The sequence below is a fragment of the Tachysurus vachellii genome, chromosome 22, assembly GCF_030014155.1.
Source record: "Tachysurus vachellii isolate PV-2020 chromosome 22, HZAU_Pvac_v1, whole genome shotgun sequence".
Lineage (NCBI taxonomy): Eukaryota > Metazoa > Chordata > Actinopteri > Siluriformes > Bagridae > Tachysurus > Tachysurus vachellii.
In genome coordinates, this window is record NC_083481.1 from 10,747,635 (window position 1) to 10,770,000 (window position 22,366).

Below are 22,366 nucleotides of genomic sequence, written 5' to 3' on the forward strand. Positions count from 1 at the left end.
ATCTTGTGTTGAATGCAAAACTAATATTAAATGCTACTGACCTGATTCTATATATATAATTATATATTATTATTATAATTAGATATTATTATATCCATAATTATCATCGCATGTTGTCTGAATTCAATATTTAACTTTAAAGTATGATAAAATTCCAGGAGCCTATAGTGGACATGATATATATATATATATATATATATATATATATATATATATATATATATATATATATATATAGATCTTCAGACCAATGTTTACAATGGCTAGAATCACATTCTTCATGTTCCTCACCTCTAAGGATAACATTGAATAATAACAATGATCTGTATCACAAACTTTGGTTCTCACCAAAGTTCCCTCATAGTACAGAATCCAGTGATCTCTCCAAAGATGGACAGCAACAAGTACCATAACTGCAAAATAACATGAGAGACTGACCCTGATGTGCTTAAAAAAGAGACCAATTGGTCAGTGGTTTTGCTAAGATAATATCCAGCCCTCTCAACTCCCTGATCCCTGCCAGTGAATTATAAACTGCTTTATTGACAAAACTTCATATTATTTATAATATGGTTAAAAAAACCTGTGGGAAGCTGGTAAGATTTGTTATTGTGGTCCTCTGAGTGTGTAAACTAAGTCTGCCCCAAAATATCAGTGATGAGTCATGCCAGGTCAGATGACTTGGGGAATGCATGCCTGTGAATGCCCCTCCATTAATCATACCGAGTCTGTAGAATTAAAGAGAAATGACTCAAAGTACATGATGGTAGGATTCAGAATTCATTCATCATCCAAAATAGAAACTGAGAATATGCGGACCAGATCGGATCAGATCATATTAAATAACGTTCATTCAACACAAGCTAGTTTGAGGTTTAGCACACAGATGTACAAGCTGAAAACTTTAATGAATTGCATATTCTGTATTTTAAGCAGAATACCAAGAAGACTTTGACAGCAGTAGCGGTAATGTTGAGTCATCCCCAGCACCTGTGATGCTGCACAAACAGGAGCACAAGTGACTCTTAAGGTTCATAAACACTGAGGATTTGATTTCTGCTGCATTAACTGATATCAAGCAGCTTAATGCAGTATAATCGTCTGCTAACTGAAATCACTCCCCACAAGGACACGGTGGAAGCTAAATCAGTACCAGTGACTCGCCAGAGGACCCCGGTGTGGAAAACACAACATACAAGGACACATGGACACTCTGAAAACTGAACTGAAAGAGAGGTTGATTCTGGTTGATTTAAGAGAGCAGTGCAGGGATCTTAATGGATGAAAAAAAATCCTGTTTTAAAATAATTCACTGCTATTAACTGCATTCAGACTGCAGGGTAATTCAGCTCCAAGTTATTAATCTTATGAGAAGACAAACACTCTGCACACACAATCTATACATAGCCTTGTTCAGCTGAATATGGCCAGAAAGTTCTTCAGCTTAGTAAGCAAACTGCTGTCTACCTGGTCTGCATCAGGATGACATCAGACTATAATGTGGAGGAAGAGAGAAATAGAGAGAGACAGTCAGAGCTGGATGCCTGCTGCAGTCTCTGTCAGCTATTGCCTGCTCACTGCAGTCTCAACACACATGCGCATGCACAAACAAATAGACACTTCAGATACATACCTCTCATGTGCTCACACCGGCTTGCAGTGAACACCATGTGAGCAGTAACAGCCAAGAGATAAACAGTACTGAGAATATCCTTCTTCAGTAGGAGACAGGCAGACAGACAGAGATGGGAGGGGGGCCAAGGGGCAGGACAGAGAGTCTCAGCTGTGACGATAACCAAAAAGAGAGGAGCTGCTTTCAATCTAACCAGCAGCTCTGCAAGCTTCACCTAGAGTGACGTAGGTGCTGTGTTAAGTCCACGCCTCCTTCCCTTCCTCCCTCTCTTCTCATTACTCTGTCTGTCTTCAACCCCTCCCCTTAGCTTACTTCCCCTCCTCAATCCTTTCCTCTAATTCTCTCTCAAATACTTACAGTGATTGTGTTCATGTGTTTGAATACACTTTGTCAGAAAAGCAGATCAGCAAATAGGAAGCGTTACAAATAAAAAAACAATGAGGGAAATCAAATGAAAAGGCGAGACAACAGAAATAGGGAAGTCACAAGAGACAGGTCACTTTGACTGTAATGTAGGTTTAATGGAGGGAAGAGAATGATCTTTGAGCTGTTGCAAGCCCGGATGAGTTTCTGGCAAGTCAGAAATTTTGATCAGCTGTCCTTCACAGTTTGTCCTCCAAGTCTCTACTTAATAAAAAATGGTGAGAAAATATTCTGCTTGTTAAAACATCATCCATCTTGCCCATCCCCAGTGGATTATTGATGTTATGCAATATGAATATAATTAGAGTTCCATCTATCTTTGAGATTTACTCCCTGTCTTTCTTTGACACTCTTTTATGGGAGCAAACCATGGACAAACATACGTTTTACATGGTAATGTGAGAGTCAGGGATGAAGGACTAGATTTACTGTTTCCAATTTAATCATATTGCTCCAATAGCTGTCCCATTTCACTGCAGACCTACTCAAACTGTGGCCAAAGACATAAAAATTTACGAGCAGCAGCTACGCTAATTCTGCTTCACTGCTTCTCTTTTTCGACCCACTCCAAGGCATTCTGAGATTGTACCAGCTCCAGTTGTGTTCTGTGTCATGAATATTTCTGACCTTAATTGAGAAGAGGCCAACCCTGTGTGGATCCTGAGGCATCTAGAGATGTACCAGCTCCAGTTGGATTCTGCTTAATAAAATGTTCGGACATTCTAAACGGAGATGTGGACTACATGTGGTCTTTACAGACAATATCCTCCTCATCAATACAAAACTGGTGGATGAGAATAAGGTTCACTTTTGAGTCTGGATCCTCTCCAGGTTTCTTTTTCTTCCATCCAAGGGAGTTTTTCCTCACCACAGGCACCTCAGGCTTGCTCATTGGGGATAAATACGAAGACATTTAAATATAAGTCTAATATTTATCTTGAACTGTTGTATTATATTAATCGTCGTACAATATTACATTTTTTTGTATTATGTTTCTTATGTTCTTTAAAGCTGCTTTGAGACAATGTCCATTGTTAAATGTGCTATACAAAAAAAATTATTCATTCATTCATTTTCTACGGCTTATCCGAACTACCTCGGGTCACGGGGAGCCTGTGCCTATCTCAGGCGTCATCGGGCATCAAGGCAGGATACACCCTGGACGGAGTGCCAACCCATCGCAGGGCACACACACACTCTCATTCACTCACACGATCACACACTAGGGACAATTTTCCAGAGATGCCAATCAACCTACCATGCATGTCTTTGGACCGGGGGAGGAAACCGGAGTACCCGGAGGAAACCCCCAAGGCACGGGGAGAACATGCAAACTCCACACACACAAGGCAGTGGCGGGAATCGAACCCCCAACCCTGGAGGTGTGAGGCGAACGTGCTAACCACTAAGCCACCGTGCCCCCCCCCCCAAAAAAAAATAAAAAAAAATAAATAAATAAATAAATAAATAAAAAAAATTTAAATTAAAAATTTATAAAAACTAATTTATTCCTGCCAGGACCAGTGCTGAGTATCCGGGTCATTTTGACACCAACCCAAACCCAGAAACTCAGATACAGAACCTTTTTCAGTAACATTGTTCTAACTGTGAAGGTGGCAGCTTGTGGTAAGTATGGCATGGGTGAAAGATATGTTAAAGAAATTTAACTAATGGAATATTTATCAAAAGTGCAAGTGCATCACCAAGATTTCTGTAATCTGAAATTACTGGGTATCTGGGTTTTTTTCCAGGGTTCTTCAGAGGATTAATGGCTCTAAGACTGTACAGTCTGGCTTTAATACACCACAGATTAGGTGATTAGCTGGTAGCATCAGCTCCAGAACAGCTAGGATTACTGACTATACATGGCTGTAAAAGGCACCAGCAGTTCATACTGGTCAAGACCAGTTTAATTGAGATTCACTACAATACTGTAACACTCAACACAGAAATCAGACTGATCCATTAGATGAAGGTCAACAGCACGCACATGTGCGCGCACACACACACGCACGCGACTGATCAGACCTCTTCTGGTCAGTCAGGGGCGATGAAGACTGGTGCTGATGCTTGGATGGCAGAAAAAAGTCATGCTAATGTTACAGTGGTGTTGGCTGGTGCGATCACTGATGTTATGGTGGGTGTGATTATTTGAGTTAATTAAATGATTTAATGCTGAATTAAGCAGGATCTGTGTGTATTTTAAGCAAATGATTGTTTTCTTAGCCTCTTCCCGTCATCTTAGTACTGGGCCTGACCCTCGTTAAATCAGATAATGGCCCATGCTCAAACATCACAAATGTCACGTAATATGAATGGAAGTAAAAGAAGCATTCTACTGCTGCTATCTATTCCTGTTCACTGAATCATCTTACCAGTAGTATATATATATATATATATAAAATAACTGGACGTCTCTAAAGCCACAATTTGACTTGCTGTCACATCAACAGTCAGGAGCCATAATCAGGTGTTCAGGGACGGTGCTCTCTGCAAGCTGACTCACTCTGAGCTATCACCAGCACATGAATACTATACATATCCTGGGTGAAAGGAGGGCATGTGTGTGCTAATACTAACATACTATCTAAGAGAGAATTGAGCAGAAATGTGATTGCAGGTTGCATTCATCTGTACATGCGGCAAATAAAGGTCTTTACATGCTGAATGAGGCTTTCAGATCACTTCCTGTGGCAGAAGGTGTAGCTGATGCAGAAAAGCAGGCATTTATGACTACTGCATTGGATTTAACATTATTTGCACTCTGGCTAGCAAACAACTCTTGAACGCAACTCAGCCAGTGAGAACAACAAACTTGGGCTCAATAACATTTATGATCCAGGAACATTCCCGACAAGCCTTAAACATCTTGGAACTCTTCTAAAGGTCTCACTTTAAACCACTAAAATTATTGTTTCTATATATATATATATATATATATATATATATATATATATATATATATATATATATATATATATATCACATTTCAGACACAGCCCTATCCATAGCACTGTTGCATTTGATCCACTCTGACATGTAAGAACCTTAAACTGATTCAGATTCCAAGGAGGAAACACAATCACCAATATCTGGGCAACACTTGGCAATTGTGCTAGAACACTGCTAGATAACTAAATAGCTACTTTACAGGAATTCAACAAAGTAAAAAGTAAACTAATAGGCATTCATTAGAGATGTGTTTTTAGCTACTGTAATTATTTAAAAGTAGCCACAAAATTAACCAGACTAGCTAGAAACTTAGCTTTAATGTAGCGATCTCATTTCATACACATGTTCGAGAGCTAAGAGTTTCTGACTACCTACTGCACATCCATCCTACTGCCATAACAAGTGGACTTTGGGTTGTGAATTCAGAACCCATATGCTGCCCCCAGATACCCAGCCCTTGAGACACTTGAGACTGAGCTCTTTGTAATAAGTGAGGTCATCTTAAATGCCCCCTAACTAAGAAGTGAGCTGTGTAGAAGCCTGCAGAAAGCAGTCACATCTGTTCCACAGACGTTTCATTATAGAAAAACAGACCATTATGGGAATGTTATTGATTCTGTGGTTGTTTATGTTCTCTGATACTTTAGTCGATCGAATTTATAATCAGTGAACCACAGAAAGGAAGTGAAAAACGGTCCTCATTGGTCTCACTATCTTTGCGAGGTACGATATTTCTATTGAATTATATATATAACTGTAGATTAATTATGTTACTCCTACACATCCTAACTGAAGGGAAATATTATACTCATCTAGTCTTTTAAATAACAGTTGATTAGGAAAGTAAAATTTCTTTTGTGAGGACCAGTCAAATGCTTCTAAACATGGGATACCTCACATACTGACAGCCACCGTACCTTTATCCTTCTTTAATATCTCACTTGTGCTCACTTGGAATGGAGTTTTGCAGACAAACACATACACATGTGTATGAAACAATAACAATGAGAAAGCAATGAACAAGACATGCTTTTTTTTAAAAAAAAAAAAAGGCAGTAGTCCACATCTCCGTTTAGAATGTCCGAACATTTTATTAAGCAGAATCCAACTGGAGCTGGTACATCTCTAGATGCCTCAGGATCCACACAGGGTTGGCCTCTTATTATGGAAAAATATCTGTTTTTACTATATGCTACAGTACTAATCACTGTGTTGCATTTCATACACTATGAACTTCCCAGCTAAGCCTAGAGCATTGGCAATGAATAAAACACACAGTGACTGTGCGTGTTGTGGGAAGTATAACGTGCTTTGGAAATTGTACAGCCTTGTTTACAGGCCCTAGTGCATTCTGGGAAATGTTGTAGGTTCCTGACAATTAGAACATGGATCTCTATCTGCATTTCTACTATGCATACATTGTGTATTTCTGCTTATCATAAATGTTTGAAAAGTAAATAAATAATAATAATAATAAAAAAAAGATATTATTTGAAAAAAAAAAAAGGCAAAACGAGGCAGTTAGTATACAGCCAACATGTAGAAATGTGTGGTTAGGCTCTGATTATCTTGAAAACCATAATTTCATAAGATAGCAAACCACATTAGTTCCAACAGTTTCTGCCGACTTTCTTCAGTGGATAATCTCACCTGGATACTGAGTTGTCCCTAAGAACTGCTGCAGTAACCATAAAGACTGCAAATGGACTCACACTGAACATCCACAAGCTACTGAGTAATGTCTGTCTGATTTCTGCAACACTGCTGTGACAGTGTCGACTGTTAAAAGTGATACACATATAACACAGAACTTGACTGAATATTATTATGTTCACCATATTCATTAAAGGTGAAACGAACTGTACTTTAGCTGAAAAAGTCCCAAAAGAGCAACTGTTTCCCAGCATAATCTTGCAGATATTTTAACCCAAGAATATGTATTATCCTTTAACGCGTGGCCCCTGGGAAGCCTTCAAAGTCTTCATTGGCATGTTTGTGATGAAGAAGGAGACTCGGCTCTCTGAGGAGATGCTCTTCCACACCAACACAAAAATCACCATCACTCACAAATAGTGCTACCTCTTTTCTTCCGGGTGACTGGCTGAGCTACGTGAAGTGTCGGAGACACTCTCGGTCACCTTGGACAAAAATGACGGTTACTCACATGCACACAAACACTACAGATATGAATACACATGCATACAGGAAATTGGGTGAAAGACTCATAGAGAAAAGCTCTTGGCACAGCTGTCAAACCAATAAACCACTACAAAGCAATTACCAGTGCTGGGAGATTCTGTCAGGATGCATTTTCCAGTGATCAGACATTGTGGCCTAATTTCACGCTCTTCTTTATACATCAGTCCTCAGTGATCCTCCACCATGTGATGATTTCACTGTCTCTCTGTTATGATACACTTATTTGGAAAACGAAATGCTGGTTTGTTAAAAAGAATGGACCATTTCTGTGTCCGAAGGCTGTAGTGAGCTTTAGTGCAGACTGTGCAGTATTGAGCCAGTAGGGGGCCTCATTACACAACCAACACAACAAGGAGCACAAAAATACAGAATGAAGTGAAATGTCTTTATTGCTGGAGCCTGGTCTCTCTACAGAGAACCATCAATGATTACTGACAGCTTTTTACTGTAGGTGTAAATTCATGTCTTGAAAAAATTTTGCCCCTTGTGCTTATATATTCACATTTAATGTATGCTGGTCTTCAAGCTGCAAAGGCAACTTCACATCTCTAACCATTTAATGCAGAGCAGGAACTCAGGGGAACTCATTACAGTGAGTTTGAACAATTTCTGATGCAAGTTTGAGCTCTCGCTCACACTGTGGCAATATGCAGGCCCATAAATTAGGAGTTCTGCTTTTTAACCTGATGCAGAAATGCTAAGGGAAGAAAAAAAAGATTACAGAACATTACAGAAGGCAGCCATTAATCTAGAAACCTTTCCTCATCCAAATGAGATGCACTAAAGAGGGTTAAATGAACATTTAAAAAAATCTACACAGTGATATCATGTTTGAAGATAAGATCAGTCTTTCCAGGGGAAAAGAACGAGGGAGAACAACAAAACAACACAATGTCATTTAAAGATCATTTATAGCAAATATTTGATAGAAAAATCAGAGCTCTGTATATGAAGGTCTGGCTAAGCTCCATCAGACCCCATCATACTGAGGCTGATTGTAAGTCTGTTTACTCTGTGCCATGCAGCGCAGGCAGGACTTAATGATTGTTTATGTGCTGCAGTGATCTATATTCCACACACAGCTGTCAAAGCACTGTCTGCTACTTCCACAAACATTCATGAGATAGCTGAGAAGGTGGGTTGGGGGTTAGGGGAGGTGGCATTTAAGGGGTTCCCTCTGTCAGGAGAATCAGAAGCAAGGGGCCTTAAGCAGACTTGTATGATATATGGGGCCCAAAGTCAGAGGGTTGTCTGTTGATAACTTTAAATAACAAAAATGTCTTTGTCCATATTTTATCTGGTAAGCAAAAGGCAGTCACCGGAACAGCACGAATGCCAAGACGTCATCCGTTAGTAAATGACTTCCGTTTGAATCGTGATGTGCAAAACATTTCAAGAGGCAGACTTGCACACTCAGCAGTGATAAAGCAGTTTATCAGGTGCTCTCTGCCGCTGCCAGCTAGCTATTTGACATGATGTATTTCAAGGCCTCTTTTAACTCCGTGACACTCTGCAGCATATCAACGCTTTCCAGACTCCACTGTTTTCAATTTTGCTTTCAATGACAAACTGAAGAGCTGCAATTTCTAAGAGAAACCTGTCACATACAGTATTTACCTGCATTTTTCATTCACCACGTCATACTAAGGCTGCGTGAAAGGCAGTGTGAAATAAATGCCATTTGAACACGTGTCACTATAGGGGGGGGAAAACCCAGAGAAATCTGAAAAATCAGTTTTTATCAAAACACAACAGGTTAAAATTAAAGGTTCTTATACTCTCTTTTTTGCACCAACTCCAAAAAGATATAGTTCAAGAGATAGTAATGACTGTTGGTTTTATGAGAGCAATTGCTCACAAAAAAAAGTTAGACCTGTAGACACTTCCTGTCTGTTTTGTTCATTATCTTCTTGACAGCCATTATTGGCAAACATCAAATGAATAATCTGCCATGAATGTCTAATGGCCTGATTCTGTCCGACGGCATGATGCGTTTCATCATTCACCCTCGGCACACAAGCAGGATTAGCCTGGTAACTAGGTGTTCTGGTAGGGACATGAATAATACACAATTGCATTGAAATGCATCCACACATCCAAACATGCACCTTTCGTTTTTCGCCTTTAAGTTGTTAAAAGCTGATCAGAAACTGCAATTCATCAGACGGGTGTTTGGGGACCACTGTTTGGTAGTCAAGCTGTCATTTCACTAGATAAATCAGGAGAGATGAGGAGGACCACCATCACCTACCCCCATCCACATACCCGGTCTCCAGAGCCTCATCATGAATTCACATTCACTACCTGTCTCACTCAGGCTTCTTTAAAAAACACTACAGCACTGATTAGTGAAGAGCAGGAGGACTGACTGCATCAGCAATAATACAGCTTGTGTCCTTAAAGACAATTCAGCAAACTGCAATTGCTTGAAAGTATTAGCATTCAAATGCTTTTAAATATGACTTCATTTTATACCGCAACAAACAAAGCAAAAAAAATTCCACTAGCACTACATTCATTTGAATACTGCTGCTCTCTTCGAGCGAAGGCACTTTAATGAATTAACCATAAGCTACAGGTTTTTTAGCAGATTAGGTTATTTACTCACAGTAATGTTTTCATGTGTGTGATATGTATAATGTATATTTTATAGATTACATGGCATACAAATCTTATTCACATAATTGTGTTACAGAAATTACATACAGCACTGACAGGTCTAACAAAGGACCAAGTATTTAAACAGATAATTATTCATCTTCGAATTAAGATAATTATGTCTCCTGTCTTCGTCATGTATTTCTCACCTTTGAATGCGCTTTGCTGATTTTCTGAAAGCTGGTGATGTCACATGCAAAAACAAAAACATTGTTTCTACGTATAAAGTCCGTTACAGGGTAATAAACTTATACTTTGCTTTAAAAAAGTCTCAGGTCCACTTCATTTCTACATGTCAGGTTTATACTGGCTGGTCAACCTGGAGAATCTGACAGTTCTTCTGAAGACTTTGCCTTGTACCTCTGGTGTTGTAGGTTTGAGTCTTGCCTGTGTGTGTGTGTGTGTGTGTGTGTGTGTGTGTGTGTGTGTCTTTGCATGCTCTCTCCATGCTTCAGGTGTTCCTCCCCAACCCAACAGTGTCATTGTGTGTGCAGTTTCCTGCAATGCTGTGGATCATAAGTGCTCCTGAAAATGTAAAGAACCTGTAAGCCTTCACTATGTTTTTGTCTGAAAAGTTCACTGACTTTCTTTACTGACATGCAACATCTGGTCCATAACATCTTTCTGTTTGCATAACTTCTGATGTCTGAGAACATCAACATCATTTAGCAGAAATATAACATCTGTGAAGTGAGGAATCTGAGGTATACAGTGCAGCTGACCCCTGAACGCTTCCAGCTGTAGTACAGCTCCTCAAACATCTACTGTAAGCATGTGTTGGGTGCAAATCTTACATGAGGCCTGTAGGTATGGATGGCATTTTTATCTGCGTCCCTCACGTTCACTTTGTTACTAAACAGGCCAGAAAAGTTGCAAGAACATAGAATGTAGTACGATATACTCTACTTCTGGAGGAATCTTACACTTTCTCATGTCCTGGATACAATTATCCTCCTCTGTTTTTTTTTCTCTCATTTTCTAGCATAATTATGCCTGTCACTCTTAAAGACAAGCCTTTTTTTTTTTAAACAGCAGGAATTGCAAATTAGGGAAGATTGATTGGGCTGGTGCACAGAGTAATTGATCTCTGGCTCTTGCGTTATTCCCTTGTGCACAACACAGATATTAAAAAAATAATAGGATGATAAAAGTTGTGCAGATAATAAACACAGTGAAAAAAAGAGAGTAAAATAGAGATTTAAAAAAAAAAGCTCTTCATTTTGGGAAGAGGGCCAAATATCATTCAGTATTTTTCTAAAAAAATGATTAAATAATAAAGCATATTGTAATCTGACATGTCTTTGTACTGTTTAGACACACATCCAAAAAGATCTGATAACTGCATCTGATTGACTGGGAAGAAATGTCTTAGACTGCACATGCTTCTGTGAAGTCCACACAAAACAAAACAAAAAACAAAAGTCCCTAATATCTGTTTGCTCATGACCACATTCTTCTCTCCGCATCCTAAATCTGTCAGGTTTAGGGCAGCGCAGTAATAAGCCTTCACTAAAGTGAGGACAGAGGGAGATGGTGCCAGAGGAAGAATGGGCTTCTTAAGAAAGGCAAGCTGAATTTTGGTCTATCTTCACACAGAATTACACGCCTTTAAAATGCAGGCAAAGGCATTTCGTTAACAGCAATCATCATACAGAAGAAATCCGAACAATGCTCTGAAACGCTTGCTCTGTGATTCCAAAGAAATTGCTGAGGTCTTGTGAATACATGTCACAGGCACATGCTATTCTAATCTAAAGCAGTTTGAATAACACAAGGTGAAAATGCTAGTTATCAAACCCTGCCTTTCACTCTGGGAGTGTTCAAATTCCTCTCTTGCTTTTAGAATCAGAATCAAAAACACACAACTTTGCTGTTCTGATACGGACATGCAGAGCCCTGCAGCTTTAATGAGCCCATCCACAGTGGGAGGCGATTACTCGTGTGCCAAAACCAGTGAAAACAAACCTTGTTAAAATAAGCATCCCTATGGACATCTTCCTAATGAAGAAAAGCAGCTATACACGTACACATCAGAGATAAAAATCTGTCTAGTCAGAAGTCAATCTATGAGTGATGTTTGTTTTTCTTTCAATAAACATATAATGAAATTCAGGGCTGTTTCCATTTTATGGAGAAATGGAGAAATGGACCTTCAGCTTTTCCAAATGCCAAATTTTTTGCTTACAGAAGTAGTGTGCTTGATACAGTAGGTCATTAATGCCGTTGTTCACAGTGCTATTTCAAAACAATTCCCTTATTTCTTTTCTGTTCCTCCCAACCTGGATAAATCCTTTGGTACAAAATAATCATGGTAAATTGATAGTCTAAACCAAATACAAAAATGATACACTTATCTCCTGCTAGCCATGATCCTGTCTAATACAATAGCATTTGTTTTTGAATTGTGGCACATACAACACTGCCATTAAGCTGGATAACTGGATAAGAATTACTGGGTGGTTCCTGTGGAGAAAATACTATACATTGTAATAAGATGGTTTGCAGTTAGTGATCGTTGGAAAGAATGTGGGAAATGGTAAATAATATGACTCACGTTAGCCGCACAGAGCAGGAAGCAGGGAAATAGCCTTGCAGAAAGCCATCTACTAGTGCTTCATTGGCACAATGAAGACTGGCACAGAGCTGCTAAGGCCTGCTGCTGGACACTGAGCTCAATCTATAGAGTTTATTTCCAAAAAAAAAAAGATTCTAATGCATCTGATCACAAGACAGATACAAATTCATAGCTACTTACTGTTAAGTTAACGGATACCTTGCATTCAATATTGATGCCTATATGGTTTTAATACCCCTTTGTGTAGCCTCTGCCTCAAATGCACCACCTCAAACACAAGCCTTTGTCTTAAACACTTAACTGCCCACATGTTCCAGAGTCTTGCAGGCTCCAGGAAATTCCCAGAACCAATGGAACTATGCTGATCTTTTTAGTGCTAGTACTATTTTGTATCTTTAATATGCAGGTTTTATCTAAGGGAGCGTATGTGTTTAATTAGCTTTTAGTTTAGTGCTCCTTAAGTCCCATTTATTTATTTTAATATACTTCTATACTAAATATACTTCTATATAGTGATTTTTTGTGGGAAAACCAAATTCAGTTAAAATTCACAGGATTATATCTTTGAAGCATTTATTGGTGAGCAGTAGTTAACTAATCAAAAGTTCACTAAATGAATCTCCTCTTCTGTTGAACACAATAAGACAAGAACGACTGCAATTTTCTACAGTAGATCATCCTCATTAGAAGGAGTTAATCTATCCACTAAGACATGAACTACTTTTCTATAGCTGGACTGGAGAACTGACAATTGTACAAATACGAAAAATCTTTTTTTAATATACCCTACAAAATAAGGACACTATAAAGAACTACTGGTCTAATGCCACTCCTCCTGAATGAGCCAACATAATGCCATCAATATTAGATGAGTACTGACCAGTGAAGGGTAAAATGAATAAAACATGGAGACCCAGATAGAGAAGTGCATACGGTCCAGGTGAGTCTAGCACTGAGTTGAAGTCTGTACACTCAGGAAAAAGACTGAAGCTATATGGGGAACAAAATATTGTACACTATACTGTAACAATATGACAATAAAGCTGCTTATTACACTTTTATATTTTACACCTTTAAATTTACAACATTACAACAAAAACACCAACAATACTATATTTTGTTGTAAGAAAATATAGAGCTTAAAAAGATCAAGCTGTAACAGACGAGTGGTGATGAAATGCTTATAAAAGGACTGGCACTACATTTCAGTCAGAAATGATTTCATTTTAATAAGAGCTCTGGAACAGATCAGATTTCCAAGTCCATTAATTCAGTCATAAAACCTTTCATCAGTTTACACAACATATAAATGGCTTTTTGATGTTGTAAACTAGGAAAAAAAACACTGAAAATACAAAACTAGAAGCATTATACAACCAGAAACAGACCAGAAACTGTAACATTCAACTAATATTTTTGTTAGTGCAACATACCACTACATAATGGAACATCCATCGAAATAAGATCTCGCTACTGTATACCTTGTAAATGGAGACTCTGCTCTGAAATATTAATAGTGGCTAATTACAATACTGGCACTGTGGCAAAGAAACTTACCAGGAACTGGACATACAGTACAGTATGAAACATATTGTCCTTGTATAGAAAAGGCAGATACAAAAACAAAATTAATGGGATAAAAATGGACATCAATCGAAATGAAAACTGGAAGTAAGAGCTTAAATAGGCCTCAAGCCTAAAGAATAGCCTGAAGTAAGAAATGAATGTTTATATAAAACCCTCGTCTGTGTAACCTCTCCCAAAATGACAGAATGGCTCCCTTAGAGACAGTGAATCTGCCTGAATGAGTTACTCACCATGGAATCACTTGATCATCTGGATGATTCCTCTATTCCACACTCAAACGTTTCCATACAATCAGCCAACCCAGCTAGAAACTCCAGTTTCTTTAAAGAGCGATGTTTAAATTAGTCATTGAAGAAGAGCCAAAAGATATTCTGTTCTAGAGTCCTTCAATCAAAGCACAGCAGATTCCTGCCTGCACACAGGGCTGATGTACCGCTCAAGAACCCAAGATAACCAACCTGTAAGTACCTTCAAGTGTACTCTCCTAGCTGCTACTTCAACTGATCGTGTCTTTCCTGTAAAATGCAGGTTCCAATACACACGTCACACCTACAGTAGAAGTCCAAGCCAAGGTTTTCCCCAGCATCAAAAATAGGAAGTTCATGAATGATGCCAGTCAGACAGTGGAAACTCTGCAGGAATTTTGAAGTTCCTCAATAAAAAGACATCTCCCTGTCCAAGGTTTGAGAAAGAAAGAAAGAAAGAGGCAAGCTGAACCAGGACAAACAGGGTATGTCCAGGCTGAAGTAAAGTCTACACATAGTAAATTAATCATACTGTGCACTGAAACAGCCTGATCCTTTCAGTGGTGGATCGGGTTGCTTAGCCTCTACTTTTACATGGCTGAGTTCCTTTTTTGTAAGAATGTAGAGAATTCAGAAGCCAAAGCTTCTGAAAACCCATTTCCTTTAGCAGTCATCAATAACTGCCTCATGCCAAAAGACAGCAGGCTTTTTAAGTTGTACATTTAATACAAATTCCTCCAGTGAAGCAAGAATGGTATTTGCAGCAACTGGCCTGGTTTTAACACTAGAGGATCTAAAGAACCTTTTGAGTCTCACTGAAGCAAGAAAGAGTGTAAACTCAAAAATTCAATAGGAAAAAAAAGGCAGTGAGGTGAAATAGAAAGACACTGTGCTGTACCCTAGATGGGAAAATAAAGCCACAGAAACAACAATAAAAATGAGTCAAGCCCTTAGAAATGCCTGAGGTACAAACTTTGTAGAGGGCTTTCTGTTACCATCAGCCAGTCCAGATAAACATTTGCTAAGCTGTAACTCTGGATTTCGTGACCACATCCTTTTCTATGTACCAAACCACAGGCTACTTGCTTCAGACAGAGTTTTTCACTGAAATGAATGAAAGAATTTAGACTTGTAAATTTTGACCAGGCATTTAAACCACCATTTAAATGCGTCTTTGCAGTTCTTCTGAAAATGTGTTTCCATTAGATGCTGCTAAAGTACAAGGACCTCCAGATTTAAGATGAACGGAAAAGTAGCAAAAGGAGGCTGGGTGTCCAGGGATGGAATGGAGATGGAAATTCTCCCTTCGAAAGAGATCAGTTATACAAAAACTTGCAATGTAATTAGTACAGAACGGATAGAAAGAATGTTTAAAGCTGAAAAACAGAGCTACGGCTGTGGTTGTTCAAATACTAAACAAAATTATACAGCTTAGAAATTGTGAGCAGTAACTGACTACATTGCTGAGTCTAGTGGCTTGAGTCAAAGCCCCTTGCCACTAATTTCAGCCTTGTCTCCTAGAAGTGGCCAAAAAACTCTACTACTGATGTCATTGCTCCTCTCTTACTCAAACATGTGGAAATGCGCTCAGATTCTTAAGGCTATTAATCAAACAGTTTTATTACTAATGTAGCAGTCCCAACACATTTTGTTTATCAAATGACTGAATTTATGTGTTTCTTCATATACAAACTGTGAAGATCATTTTACTTAGTGACACTGTAGAATGGAAATACTGAATGTGGAATAAACTTCAGAAATGTGAAGGGGATACAAAAGTCCACAACATCACAATCACAATTTAATACTGTACTTAACATAAATGCCTAAGAACAAACTTACAAAAATATGCATCAGGCAATATAATTACAGACGTCTTGAATTGCAATAGCAAATTACCTGACCTTAGCAAGACAGAACCTTAAACAGAAGTTAAATAATCAAACCTGAAAAAAAAAACCTGACTTAACTCCTCTAGATAAATCTGGAAACAGGACATTCTGTTAGGTGTGTCTGAGAGAACAGGTGTCTAAGAACCTGGCACTGTTCCTTCTTCAAGGAAAAACAACAAAGAGAACATAAAAAACTCACCAGTCTGATGATAAAGTCTCTTACCTTATTGTTCGAACAGAAAGGCAGTACTTCCACATCAGATTCAACATGGCCAGGTCATCGTTTGCTTGGTTTCTCCAGATGAACAAAACAACCCAAAACCCTTTTCCTTTGATTCCTTTAATCCAAAGTCATAAGAAGAATATGAACGCTAGATTACTCTTTGAGGCACCTAACTTGCATTCTGCAGTTAGTCATCAACACCTCTGGTGTCGGGAAATAACGTTCCTCCCACATCTTTCTTCTTGACCACAAACAGTGTTTGCTTCTAGAGATGTCTCGTATCTCAAGAATCAAACACTTGGGGGAAAAAAAAAATATATATATATATATATATATATAGAGAGAGAGAGAGAGAGAGAGACAGAGAGAGAGAGAGAGAGAGAGAGAGAGAGAGAGAGAGAGAGAGAGAGAGAGAGAGTGAGAGAGAGAGAAACGATGACCTCAAACCAGTCACAGTTACTGCTGTTGTTACTGGTGTGTACAATTTGCTTTCATTTTGTAGCCAAACCAAACTGTTCCCTTCTGGGAGGTTGCTAGGCAGGGCTTTAAGAATACCAAGTAAGGCTAAGCAGGACTCAGACATGACATGCCTTACTTCTCTAAAGTCAGATACATGATATGGAATGTTATATCTCCTCATTTAAAGCCTTTCCTCTGGGCAGTCATTACTTTTTCCAACTCTATAATACAGCTTCTCTCATCTGTTGGGAGATGACACGGTTCCCTTCTTATTTGCTGTATGTGACAAAGAATCCACATGTGACATATCTTTCTGAGGAAGTTCAGGCCGATCCAGTTCTGACCAGTGTTCATGCTCTGAGACGACATGCTGCTTCACGTAATCAGTCTTAATAAAGTAAAATGTGTTGTAACAGAATAGAGTGTGAATTGTGGTGGAAAAATGTCTTTAAAGACCACAAGGAGAGTATGAGGTCATCTTTCAGGGCTGTGAGCAAATAAAAGTTGGCAAAAAAAAACAATCCACAACTGGAAATGGGATATTCTCTAACTGTAAATTAAAACCACAGAGACACAGTCCAGGAACCTTGAGACCATGAACGAGTGCAATGGAGCAGAGGGAAAGCAAAAGACTCAGAGCTTAGAGGAAGGAAAGAAACAAAAAAGCACTGCAAATTAAAGTAGAGGAATGCCTAAAAGAAATAAAGCCAGTATACGAGGAAGAGAGTAATATTAGAGAGAAAACGTTACCCAGGGAAAGCAATATCGGACACTGCTTGAGGGGGAATGTTTTTTTCACTATTGGTTTTTCCCTATTGGAACCATGTTACCACCTGCACCCACAACCCCGGCCATGCTTTTATTTGATTCGCCATGTTGCTTGTGTAGAAGAATAAGTAGCTTGAGGCTAAATTGTGAATCTGTACACTCCGAAGAAACAGGAAGAACAAAAAGTTGTGTTTCAAGAGACAAAACACATTTCAGCACAAAAAATGTTCCCACAAGTTCAGCCTGGCACTGTAGGATGTCTCTGTGTAGAGTCTATATGATTATATACTATACAGCAAGAACTGAAAGTAAAATGGTCTCTCACTCACACACAAACACACACTGACAAAACATTTGGCTTATGAAGTTTCTGAAAAACATTGACCAGATCTAAGTGCCATTTGACGTGTTTGACAGCTTTTTCAGTGACATGTGTTGTGCTGAGACAAACTGCTTAAAGTGTACTCAGCCTTCTGCATCTGAGTGCGATGTACACGCACAAACACACACGCACAAGCACACACACTCACGCACACACACTTTTCCTGTCAGCCTAGAACAGGGATCTGAGGCTACATTGGGAAAGGACTGTCTGCAACTAGACAGATAAAAATTGTAAAAAAAAAAAAACATCACCTGGTCTGCAGCAGAGGACATGATCATAAGGTATCATCAACCGCTTGAATCTGTGGACCCAACCTGCCTCATGACAACATTTCAGCTGCTGCTGGTGGATTAATGGTGTGGGGAATATTTTTCTTGGCACACTTTTAGGCCCCTTAACACCCATTGAGCAATGCATGATTGCCACCAACAGCTTCACCAGTACTGATGCTCCAACAGGGGTGAAGTCCATGACTTGTTTGTCTTTATGTAAACATGCATTTTGAATTGAACTTACTAATAAAATATAAAGATGTCAAATGATTTATTTTGCTTTAGGCTGTGGCACTTGATCATTTAAATAAACTTGACTCAACTTGCCTTTATGTAGACAGTGTAGCAGTGATCAGTGAACCGAAGTGCCACAGTTTCTCTACATGCTCTCTTCACTGCTCCACAAAGAATGATCTTGTATTAGATTTCACAGAATGTGCAGACAGAGAAATTACATTTTGGTGGCATCAACATCAGTATGCATGGCTTCAAGTGAAAGAGTATCATCATTTCAGATTTCTTGGACTTCTGAGCTATATAGTTTTTCTTGTATACATTCATAGCCTTAACAGGGAAACAGTGCCAGTGAAAGACAGAAAAACAGGACCAAGCAGACTGTTAGCATACAGTCTGGTGAGATTAGCTAGAGGCTACAGGTTTGTGCTTCTGCTTAATCAGTCAGCAGATTCCCACATCCCACGTGGTGCTAGACTTCAAAATGAAAGTAATTAACACTTTCACAAATTTTGCAAATATGCTTTCTATTTATCCTCAGCAAATATCAGCTGTGGTGGAAAAATGTACCACTACAGCCCACAGCATGGAAGTCGACCTCCATCTCTCTGTGGGAAAAAGTGTTTGTCAAACTACTAAAACGGTGCATCCCATGACTTTAAACACCACCTTTACTTATCCAAAAGTAATGGAATATCTTAGAAATAGGCACGGTTTGTAGTTCAGACTCAGTATAAGGGAGTTTGACTGAGTCAAAGCAAGGTCAAAATAAGGAAATCCCTACACAATCTCACACTGCCAGGGACATTTACTCTGTGACTGAAGTACCTGCTAACACATATATTTGCATAGGCGCTTTGTTATTTATCACCAAAGTATGCTAGTATCAGTTATAATCTCCTATTAAAAGGAGGTAATATATTGGACATTTAAATCTGTAATAAGTAACAGTTATGTGTTTTAGACCGGTGTCCTTGATTTCTCTAAAAAAATAATGCTTTGTGTACTTTTCACTAGGCTACTAGTATATATTTGGCATCAATACTACATTGCTTAGGGATGCTGTCGAAACAAATGAGGCTTAAAATGGCCTAAAGAGGAACAAAAGAAATTTGAAGATGCCTTTTGTGCTCGTGGATCTGATCAAACTCCTCCGAACCCTAACCTCAAGTCCTAAAATGTAACACACACAATGATGTAGAACATACAGTAAAACAACACATTAAACACTAATCCTGCCTGAAACACACCAAATTCTCCACCTTTAGATCAGATCCTCTTCCAGCACATGAGCTTTTTGTTATCCAGTGAGGGTAATGATGATGATAATGTAGATGATAAAGTGAATATAATGCTGATTTTAGTTTATTTGTTGATATCTGTGTCATCAGTTAATAGTACAATTAACACTTTGAGCAGATGCAAATGAACAGAGAAAAATGTTGACCATGTGGATGTTAAACAAGTGATTTGTCTAAATCATCACCTAAAAATCCACCATCTAGCTGTTTTTTGTGATCATTGCTGCCCAGGCAACAGTCTGTAAAAGTGGAAACTGCCATCGGTGGGCCCCGGAGCAAGGCGCTTATCTTTCAATTGCTCAGCTGTATAAAAATGAGATAAAATGTCACTCTGGATAAGGGTGTCTGCTAAATGGCATCATGTTGTGTCTTTTTCATGCCAGGTTCTGTGGATAATCATGAGTTGAGGGCCGTGCTCGAGGGCCAAGCGGTGGTGTCATGGGACTTGAGCTTACAACCTTCCAATCAGTAGTCCAACGCTTTTTAGTCTAACCACTGAGCTACTACTTCCCCGAACTCCACTGCACTAAAATCTCTGCTGAAAAAATCCTGCTGGGACTTTCTATGCTACAACAAGGAAAAAAAATGACGACCCCCCCCCAGGGCACCAGTATGTAATTCAAACCAGTCCACATGAGTGATATGTTAAATCAGAGCTTTGCAAATTTGAGCTTCTAGTCATCCCCAAGAACACAAAAGGTGTCTAACTGGGATGGCGTATTGTCTTCATTGATGCGCAAACACCTTCATTAATTAAATAAGCCTTTAATGAATTGAATACTGTAACAATGCTATATGTACTATTGCACTATGTAATAGAATCATACTGAAGAATAATTTGTTGATTTTTCTGCTGTAAAGAAACGACTAACTGATAAATCAAAAGTGTTAAAACATTAGAGCACAGTGAAAAATGATTCCTGACTGAGCTGAGAAAAAGCATTCAGAAGAGAACATCATGAAAATCAAGAGTTGAAAAATCTACTGTACACAAATCAATCTGCACATGCTCACAACTAGACCACACACACACATGCGCGCGCACGCACACACACACACACACACACACACACACACACACACACACACACACACACGTCAAGCCAGGGTCATGATACAAGCACAGAACACACATAGGAAGGGGTGCAAATGCTCGTCAGTTTAGAGGAGCACAGTGGATGCCTCGGATTAAATCATCCTAACCTCCTGTCACCTCAGCTGCTATCCCTCAACGTTGGCCGCCTGACAATTTGGGATCAATCTCTAGGCAACAATACTTTACACCCTGAAACTTCAGATCATTTCAAACACTCAATCATACTGCTTAAAAGAAATAAAGATTTTGATTTGATTCTGTTTCGAAATCTATCTTGGTCCTGAGTTAAATGAAGAAAGGCAAAATAAAAACAAACACATTTTCATATACACTTCTGTGAGGTTGTTAGTGTTTACATCAATGTGAAAAAGCCTTCTTACCTTCTGTAGAAGCCACTGAGAGGCTGCAGGCACAAGACCTGCCAGTAATCCAAACACAACGCCTTAAACTTTAACATTGTCTTCAAAGGAGAGAGCAACAAAACAAGCACTTTAACAACTTTGCTGATCCCAGTGTCCAGTGCTCAACTATCGTCATGGTTCAACACAACTGCATGTGTTAAACACTCACATTCAGCACCTGAGCAGAAGGTACAGAAGGGAGAAGAATCTCTTGAAAACTACAACACTCAATGTAGTTGACACAACATGACACATATACTGTCCCTGAAGATATCACACATTTTAAGAGACAAACACAAAGGCCAGCTGGGAGTTGTCTCTCACTCCTCCATGGAACAGCACGTTGGTGTGCATGTCTGTGTGAACAGGTGAACCGTGAGCTAAATATGACTTTGTCCCCTAAACATCTCATCCAGTATGAATCTTGCTTTTTCTCTCTTCCTGCACCATGGATAAACAGAAGAAAAAGCTTTCTTCTCTCCGAAAGCTTCTCTAGCTTTCTTTTTTTCCTCTCTTTTCTTCCCTGAGATCTTTGGGCTTCTCTTATTGTCTCTGAGAGACGACAAGGGCAGCTCCTAAGCCCCCCACTGGCCTGGTTTGGATTAATTATCCCATATCAGACGGTGCACACCCTTCAGCAGCCATGTGGACAGTGAGAAGAGATAATCAGAAGAAGCACATGCTGCTCAGTGACGACATGCTCTTACCCCAGCCAAGGCCTCCCTCAAAAATGCTGATGCTGGTTGCCAGGCAACGGAATCCTGACACTAAAATACTAAAGAGAAAGCTGATGATAAGGTTGCTGATTGGTCCAAAGCTAGAAGGGAGGGGTTCCCCACTGAGGACTAGGGTTTTGTCTTGAAACCAATATATACTGTGCGATTTATTTTGTCTAATAAATCAGTTTGAATACACTAAACCAAAACGGCATACACAGTGGTTAAAAGCCCTAAAAAGAGATACATTTCAAAGCTTTTTACTTAAGACTGAGACGATTCCTAAACAATTTTTATAAAAGGGATTAAAAAATCTATAAAAAATACAGTCTTATTACAATATCATT

General features: G+C 39.0%; 1 protein-coding gene across 9 annotated transcripts in view; it reads right to left on the reverse strand.

Moving 5' to 3' along the window:
- The window catches only part of iqsec1b (IQ motif and Sec7 domain ArfGEF 1b), a 173,043-nt gene that overhangs the window by 39,047 nt on the left and 111,630 nt on the right, over positions 1-22,366 (reverse strand). The window contains exons 1-2 of one of the 9 annotated variants that reach the window (XM_060857624.1): positions 1,634-1,815; positions 1,468-1,493 (exon numbers count right to left, since the gene is read on the reverse strand). The exons of 6 other annotated variants lie outside the window; for them this stretch is intronic. In XM_060857624.1, the coding sequence (XP_060713607.1) occupies positions 1,468-1,478 (11 nt within the window). In that variant the 5' untranslated portion in view covers positions 1,479-1,493; positions 1,634-1,815. Of the gene's footprint in view, positions 1-1,467; positions 1,494-1,633; positions 1,816-16,387; positions 16,656-21,282; positions 21,306-22,366 lie in introns of those variants that run through there. 2 more of the 9 variants (XM_060857620.1, XM_060857622.1) reach the window with 2 other exon arrangements.